Source organism: Telmatherina bonti, assembly GCF_933228915.1.
Source record: "Telmatherina bonti genome assembly, chromosome: 15".
NCBI classification, from domain to species: Eukaryota; Metazoa; Chordata; class Actinopteri; order Atheriniformes; family Telmatherinidae; genus Telmatherina; species Telmatherina bonti.
Window position 1 is genome coordinate 13,540,506 of NC_136613.1, and position 8,489 is coordinate 13,548,994.

At 39.5% G+C, this 8,489-nt stretch overlaps 1 protein-coding gene across 1 annotated transcript in view; it reads left to right on the forward strand.

Moving 5' to 3' along the window:
• The window catches only part of nalcn (sodium leak channel, non-selective), a gene marked incomplete at both ends in the record, with an annotated part of 71,307 nt that extends 64,720 nt beyond the window's left edge, over positions 1-6,587 (forward strand). The window contains 13 exons of the mRNA XM_079253831.1: positions 643-749; positions 877-951; positions 1,042-1,161; positions 1,291-1,359; positions 1,446-1,594; positions 1,710-1,803; positions 2,233-2,365; positions 3,364-3,479; positions 3,883-4,040; positions 5,450-5,600; positions 5,763-5,912; positions 6,049-6,166; positions 6,445-6,587. Coding sequence (XP_079109957.1) covers positions 643-749; positions 877-951; positions 1,042-1,161; positions 1,291-1,359; positions 1,446-1,594; positions 1,710-1,803; positions 2,233-2,365; positions 3,364-3,479; positions 3,883-4,040; positions 5,450-5,600; positions 5,763-5,912; positions 6,049-6,166; positions 6,445-6,587 — 1,583 coding nt within the window. The remainder of the gene's footprint in view (positions 1-642; positions 750-876; positions 952-1,041; positions 1,162-1,290; positions 1,360-1,445; positions 1,595-1,709; positions 1,804-2,232; positions 2,366-3,363; positions 3,480-3,882; positions 4,041-5,449; positions 5,601-5,762; positions 5,913-6,048; positions 6,167-6,444) is intronic.
• Positions 6,588-8,489: the final 1,902 nt, after the last annotated feature.

An 8,489-nucleotide genomic window follows, 5' to 3' on the forward strand; every position in this document is an offset into this window, starting at 1 on the left:
TCAAGCTCCCATAATGGCGAATCATATCAGCTACTTTTATCCTTTCATAAAGCAGGAAATGGCCTCCTAATGCACCTCAGAGAAGAAGATCTCCCCTGTCTGGGAAATTTGAATCCCACTGTGCATGCACACAGCCTTAAGGATAAAAATGTATTATGTCTCAAGTTGTGATTATATAGGCTCAAAAAAGATTTTTAAAAGCTTTCCAAATATGTTTAAGACAATAGATTCCCTTTAGTTCTGCTGGTTTTGAATAAGGCAGTGCAGTTAGCCAAATTTAGATAAGTGCTAATAAGTTATGTGCATAAATTTCCCAATTGAATTTGTTTGCATACACTTATACATCTATACAAGTAAATGTGTGTTAAGATATGCAGAATGAACCCTTTCAGACCTGGTCTTAATAGGTTAAAGAAGTCTCTAAAAGTAACTAATAGTACTTCACTGACAGCCCGTGAGTGCCATCTTCTGGAGAGTTTTGGTTACTACAACACATGTTGTAAGCAGCATCTGGTCTAAAGAAGTCATTTCAGATTCAATTGAAGGACTTCATCAGAATCTTCACTCGTATTGCCTGATAATTTAGAAGTGTTTTTTTAAATATCAGATTTCACTGAAGTTTAGTTTTTATGTTCTGGACAGAGAATGGAGGTTTCCGAGCCAAGATGTATGACATCACCCAGCACCCGTTCTTCAAACGAGGCATCGCCGTGCTGGTGTTGGCACAGTCTGTCCTGCTGTCAGTCAAGGTAGCACCTCATGCAATGATAATTGTATTACTGTTTGTTTTTTTATTTAAATCATGTAAATCATCTAAGTATTTTAATAAGCTGTTTGTGAAATAACCTGAATATATGTGAATCTGTTCTTTTGTAGTGGGATGTAGATGATCAGGTGACGTTCTCGCTTGCCACCATGTCGGTAGTCTTCACTTTTATATTTGTGCTGGAGGTAAGCCTGTTTTCTGTGTGTACGTCCATCAGTGTGGATCTTTCTCTTGGATCACTTCCTGTGATGTAGACTGATGTCATTGTTCCCTAGGTGACGATGAAGCTGATAGCAATGTCTCCTGCGGGTTATTGGCAGAGCAGGCGAAACCGCTACGACCTGCTGGTCACATCACTGGGTGTCATATGGATAGTTCTACATTTTTCTTTACTGGTTAGAAAGGCTTGCTTTGTCAGTGTGTGTGTGTGTGTGTGTGTGTGTGTGTGAGTGTGTGGGGGGGGGTGTCTTTTTTCATAAAAACATCAATAAAACGTAACACAACTATGTAATTATCCCTTGTAGAATGCATATACCTACATGATGGGCACATGTGTAATTGTCTTCAGATTCTTCACTATATGTGGGAAACATGTGAGTATCTGTGTGTATAAATACTGCCTTGATTATGCTTTATTAAAAACATCATGATCCTTACTGAGTGTGTCTGATCTATGAAGGTGACGCTGAAGATGCTGCTGCTCACTGTAGTAGTGAGCATGTACAAGAGCTTCTTCATCATCGTGGGCATGTTCCTCCTCCTCCTCTGCTATGCCTTTGCAGGCGTTGTTCTCTTTGGAACTGTCAAATATGGAGAGAACATAAATCGGTATTCTTTGCATCTCTATTCCAGTATTTCTTTCTCTGATGCATCATGAAGGCTGCTGAGGGAATATACAATTTCTTGTCAGGTTGGCTTATTTAGTCTGTCTTTCCAATCACAGGCATGCCAACTTCTCCACAGCAGGCAAAGCCATCACCGTTCTCTTCCGTATTGTCACAGGAGAAGATTGGAATAAGATCATGCATGACTGCATGGTAAGATGGGCTCCAAGTCCAGCACACACCTCCTTACAGTAGATAAAACAACTCAACATTCATTCCCAGTCTAGTAAAATACTATATATGTTGTTCACATTGCATTTCACTTTGGAAAGGGTTTCTTCACCTCAATTTCCTCATCTATTCCAAGACAGGAGAGTGATTGGATTCTTTTGTTTGTTTGGCTCACGGGAAAATTAAATGTTACAAGGGTTGTTTGTGTTCTTCATATCTCACTGGGTTCTCTGCTGTCTCCAGTGTCGGCTGTTTTTGAGGAGTCACGAATTGAAAAAGTCAAATTAGCAGAAGTAGCAACCGTTGCAGTGTTTGTTCGATGTAAATATTTATGCAACAGTTTTGCCTTATTGTTTGATGCAAACTGAATTTTGTTTTGCTTTTGTTTTTTTTTTGTCTTCTGCTCTCCAGGTCCAGCCCCCATTCTGCACCCCAGATAAACTTCGCTACTGGGAGACTGACTGTGGCAACTATGCAGGAGCCCTCATCTACTTCTGTTCCTTCTATGTCATCATAGCCTACATCATGCTCAACCTTCTTGTAGGTTAGTGTCTATATGGTATTTATTGTGTACGATTCTAAACACAACTGTTTGACCAGCCTCTCATAAGGAGGCCTAATACGTGCATTGTTTCTTTTTATTTGAACAGTTTAAGTCTTAAAGAATTGTTAAAAAAAAAAAAAAACCTTCATAATATAGAAGTGCTGAGATTCAGGTCCTGCTCTTCGTAGGATCACCTGGACAGTATTTCCCCAGCAGTCTGATGTCTGTATGTAGAGTGAAAGTGAGCTCACACAGCTTTGGAAATTATATTGATGGCTTGTTCATTTTTAATAAATGAATTCTGAGATTTTAATACTTAATTTTCATATATATTTAATTTTATTGCATTGTTTAAGAAATATTTCAACTGCATCTGTGCAAAGGGCACACTGTTGTTAGAATACAGCTATTTTTTGTAACATGTCTGCAAACCAAATGTTACACAACTATCATTTATATAGCAGTGCATTTAAAATGAAAATATGCAATCCACTACTTTGAATTGCTGGATGATGCTTTTAATTGCAGAAAAATCATGATTCAAATTTATAATCATTAACCAGCACTAAGAACTTTGGATGGTGACTTTTTCCACTGCAGTCTTTTAACACCAAAAATATAAATGCTGGTTAGCAAATGATGTGTTCACAATTAATATGTTTATTTAGACATAAAATGTTTTAGTTTTTCAATGCGGTTTGAAAATAATTTTAGATTTCACACTTCATTTAAACGTCACTTTGTTTTTTTATTTTATTTTTATTTGTGATAAAAGGTTAGAGAAGATGTACAGAATGAATTATGGATTAGGTCTATTTCAGCACTTTCTCACAAAAACCCAACTATGCAGCTGCACCCATGCTGGGAACCACAAGTCAGTACAGCAGGGCACGGCGCATTCATTATCATGTGAATGTAGACAACCGATGCAATGCAAACCAAATAAATATCTCTCTTATGGAACGCCTGCCGACTAATACCACTTTCTATTGCTGCAGCCATCATTGTGGAGAACTTTTCTCTTTTCTACTCCACTGAGGAGGACCAGCTGCTGAGTTATAATGACCTGAGGCACTTCCAAATCATCTGGAACATGGTGGATGACAAACGGGAGGTGAGAAATTAGCAATAGCAGAGTGAATATGGGGACTATAAAGGACAGTATAGAACAATATAGAGAAGATAAAAGAGCTAATGAGAAGGGCTGAAGGAAATTGAGTACAGCTTTCAGTAATAAGAATAAAAGTAATTAGAGCTGCAGGTGTTTGATTAAAAATGGACCCCCTCCAATTTAACCTCACTGCAATGCAGTGTTGTTGTTTTTTTAAATCCTTAATACAGACATGGCAGTTATAATGCACAGAGCTAGAATATATCAACAGCAGATGATACTTTTGGTTTTGTTTTCAGACTGTATTTTCTAACCTTTAAAGTTTTGAAGTCCAGGTCAAGGTATCAAAGACCTCCCACGACATGTCATCACCTCCTGACTGCGACTGGTTTGTTTGTCCCTTTAGGGTGTGATTCCCACATCCAGGGTGAAGTTCCTGCTCCGTCTGCTCAGAGGAAGGCTGGAAGTGGACCTGGACAAAGACAAGCTGCTGTTTAAACACATGTGCTACGAGATGGAGCGGCTTCACAGTGGAGGAGATGTCACCTTCCACGATGTGCTCAGGTCATTTTTTTTATTCTTCAATAAAGCACTCAAGAGATATTTATACACCTTGGAAAGAATTATTAAGGAGCAGAGAATCGATTTTTTTGACTAAGAACTAAATAAACTAGATCTCTAATAAGCTGACTGACTTTCAGGCGAAATGTGTTTTTCTAATGAGGGAGTGTGTGGGTGTCACACATCACAGGAATGCGTGCATTATTATTAGACAGCGTCTTTACTTCAGGATAGGAGCAAAACTACTAAGGCACAAATAAACTGCAAAAGACTTGGGGGAAAGAAAAATACCTGCAGCTACCAGCATTCCTTTATAACTTCATCAAACAGCTGATCTGCCTGCTGGATAAAGTTGTAATGAGCTCCTCGACACAGCCGAGGTGAAGATGTCTTAAAAAAAAATCTTCCGCCACTGAATAGGACTCCCATCAAGACTGACCCAACAGAGACCAAGAGACAGATTTTCAAAGGTCTTTGCAGAGAGATAAAACAGGCGAGTCATGATGAAGCAGATGGATCGGCCCATGCTGGATTACTTGAAGTGCCACTTTAAGTCGGGCCTCAGGAGGAGGGATACCTGTATGTGATGCTATCATTAAAGATTAGCTTGTTAGACTTTCTTCAGTTTGAGGTTCGAATGAAAGCCCACTGATATTTTCTGCTGTTTCACGCAAAATACATTTTTCCGACCCAGAAGAAGTCTGCTGCGTGCCATAATCTTTATGCATCAGTCCCCCCTCCTCTCCCTCTGTCCTCTGACTTCAGGTCTCTTGAGAACTTGTGGGCTTTTCTAACATGTGAGATTTCAAGCACTACATTTTACAAAGAGCCATATTGCTCACTTGGAAACTGTTTTTTTTTTTGTTTTTTTTTTCAAACTGAGTTGAATCATAAATTTGCAGTGTTGCATTCTCTCCTGAGAAAGCTAAAACTTACTTCCCTCTTGATTCAGGTTCAAGGCTCAGCAACACTTTGGACTGATCATGTTAAATATAAAATAAATCAACGGAACTATGACGGGGCAATTTGTGCGTACAGTGTGTAAGCTGTGACAGTTGTATAATCTTTAGTTTTCATTCATGGTGTTGTTGTCACATTATTTGAAGAAACTCAGACGCAGCTGCTCATTTAATTTCAATTTCTCTTCTTCATTTCCAACAGAGCTCGTTGTATAACAGCATAATGTGCGTAAATGAGCCTTATAAGCTCATTTTTTTCCATTGTCTCAGGCAGTAATCTTAAATTACAAAAATTGAAGTGATCTTTTAAAGGCAGATTCAGAGAACAAACCTTCCTCACATTCCACAAAAGCTAAATTCCCTAATTAATATGTTTCCCCCTTTCTTTTCTGTATGTCTTTGTGTATGCGGTTTGCTGTGTATATATGTGTGTGTGTGTGTATCATCCAACAGCATGCTGTCTTATCGCTCAGTGGACATTAGAAAGTCTCTCCAGCTGGAGGAGCTGTTGGCCCGGGAACAGCTGGAGTACACCATTGAAGAGGAGGTGGCCAAGCAGACCATACGCATGTGGCTGAAAAAATGCCTCAAACGCATCCGGGCGGTTAGTCTCTCAGCAGAAAACACACTTCTCCTACTGGATACACACATGTTGCATTCTGTATTTCTGTCTGCATGTATGTATGACACTGACTGCTATTGTGTGTGTGTGTGTGTGTGGGTGTGTGTGTGTGTGTGTGTGTGTGTGTGTGTGTGTGCTTGACAGAAGCAGCAGCAGTCCTGCAGCATCATTCATAGCCTTAGAGAGAGCCAGCAGCAGGAGCTGAACCGCTTCCTCAACCCTCCCAGCATAGAAACCACCGTGCCAAGTGAAGACCACAATACTAACAACCCAGACAACCCCTCTCAGCCTGAGGTAAAGCCCCCACATCTAAACCACCGCTGCATACACACTCACACACCCACACAGCTGGATATTTCGGAAGCACATCATATAATCTGCAGGTATGCGCTTACACTGGTGCAACAAAGGATATCTCCTCTTTGTTTAGATGAGTGGTCTCCAGCAGCTTCTTAGCCCCACGTTGTCAGACAGAGGAGGGTACAGGCAGGACTCCGGAGACCTGGGGAGACCACAGAGAAAGCTGGGACAGTGGCGGCTGCCCGCAGGTGTGTTTTCCTTCTTTTAGAAGTGCTATTTTTCTTTCAACGACTCTCTGTAAATGTAAGAAACAAAGCTTTTTCTGGAGGGAAAAGCAACTTTCGTGATAGAGAAACGGGTTGTTTATCCAGACAAGTAACTTCAAATTACACTTAGAGTTGCATCCTGGATAAAAAACAATAAATAAATAAATAAATAAAAAAGTGAAGGTCCTCATGGTGTGAAATTGCAATTGGAAAAACCCGAAGATTCAGGCTGTGAATTCCTCATGTTTGTGTCGCGATAGGTCGGACGAGTGTCAAGTCTATTGTTTGTAAGATGAACCCCGTCAACGATGAAGCCTCTTCGGGGTCCGAGGTGAAGAAGTGGTGGACCCGTCAGCTGACTGTGGAGAGCGACGAGAGCGGAGATGACCTCATCGACATTTAGAGATGAGTCCCGCTGATCCTGCAGTGTCTTACAGATGAGCTCGGAAGGCTTGCTGGTCGACGCAAGTTGTTTCATTTGGTATCGTTGGAGCATGGTCATGTTACCACTGCCCACTTCTGAAAAGTTCAGAAGGTTCAGTAAGCCGTAAGATTCCACTGCTCAGGTTTTTCTATGCAGACACAAATGGTGTCAGAGCAGATTATTTAATGACTAAGGCCATGTTGTGTGTCCATTAAACAAACCAAGAAGCTGCTGTTTGTCTTTTCCAATGCTTCACGTCGTTATTTGAAACTGTGTTGATGCAGCTCCAGTAATTTCTGTCGTCCTTAGATGTTGTTCCGTTTCAGTCGGTATTCCTGGTAATGTCTCTCGTGGTCTTCTGTGCTGATCATAAAAATGTCGATTTTTCTTATAGTCACTTTTTATTAAACCAGGTCTCTGGTTCTTGTTGGTAGAACGAGGACATTTTCAGAAACTTTTACATTTATGACTGTGAATGTAACTTAAAGTTAAATTTATCTGTATTTATTCGGCATTTAAAGTATTTTGTAATTACACTAAAAGCTTCTTTATCAACTATTCTAATAAAAAGCCTGTTAGGCATTTATGAGCAAAATTAATGGTCAGATTCTTTTCTTTACATCGTGTACAATACTGTCGGCAGATTTCATTGTTTGTTTGTTTCTGTTGTTTATTCACTCAAACTTTATTTAATTATGTCGTGAAACTTGAGTACCATTCTTCCAGACATTCTTCCAACACAGAGCCAGCCTTTTGGTCCTGAGTTTTAAAAGATGATATTGACAAAACTTCACTGCTAACTGTTTAGTGTCCCGTGTGCACGTTGCTTTCTTCACTCTGACACATTCAGGTTTAAAAGCACTGAATTTCTTTCTGGTTGACAGAGTCCGGGGTATGTTCCTGCAGCCATGCCTCTTCTTCTGTGTTCTTTTTGGTGGTTGGAGCTCATCCATTTAGTGGTGTACTGACTTCACATTTCCCATTAGAACAGCTGGAAGAAATGTTAGAATTTCCTCTGCCTATCGCTCTGCCTTGCTTTTGCATAAAGGATGGTGGCAAACCTGAAACCAATGCAGGCCACTGTAGAGATTATTGGTGGATAATATGGAAACTAGTGGGTGCTGTATGAATCTGACCCGCTGCAGGGTGTACCAAAGGAAGGACTGAACCAGATGTCTACTCTTCTAGGATTTATTCAAGGTACTCATATTCCAGGTTTTGGTTATCTGTGCGCGGTTCTAGAAAAATACAAAAAAATAAAGAAAAACCTGAATATACTGGTATACAACCAATAAGGCACATATGTGTAACAGAGTGAATGAGCCGCAACTTCCATATACTGAAATAAACTAAGAAATACAAATGAAAAACCCGGCACTACATACATACAAACCAACGAATGCACCCGGATGGATCAGGGATAACTGGAGGCGAACTGCCTCAAATATTTACTACTAACCACACAGACATTGATGACGCAATTAGCTGGTGAAGATACTAAGTAGAAACATTTCGCTTGAGAAAAGTGTGGAATTGTTTCTGTTTGCTTTGTTCTAACAATAGAAATGTCTTATGTTAATTTGATTTTTAAAAAAAATACTTTGACAAAGCCAGACGGTCTTTGACACGAAAAGCCGTCAAAGGATTTAATCTAAGATGTTAAGTAAAGGTAAAGTTTACACAATATTGTATACAAATAGAAATGATTGTTTTCATTTATTTCTTTATACATTATAGATATTTGCAAACTAAATGTACAGAATGTGACTGTATATGTTTTAGCTTTTTTTCAAAGTCTGAAATCAAGATTATAAAAAATACTTAGACGCTACAGTTGATTTGTATGGTTTGGTATCAGTCAAAGGGGATTGTGTTAAATCA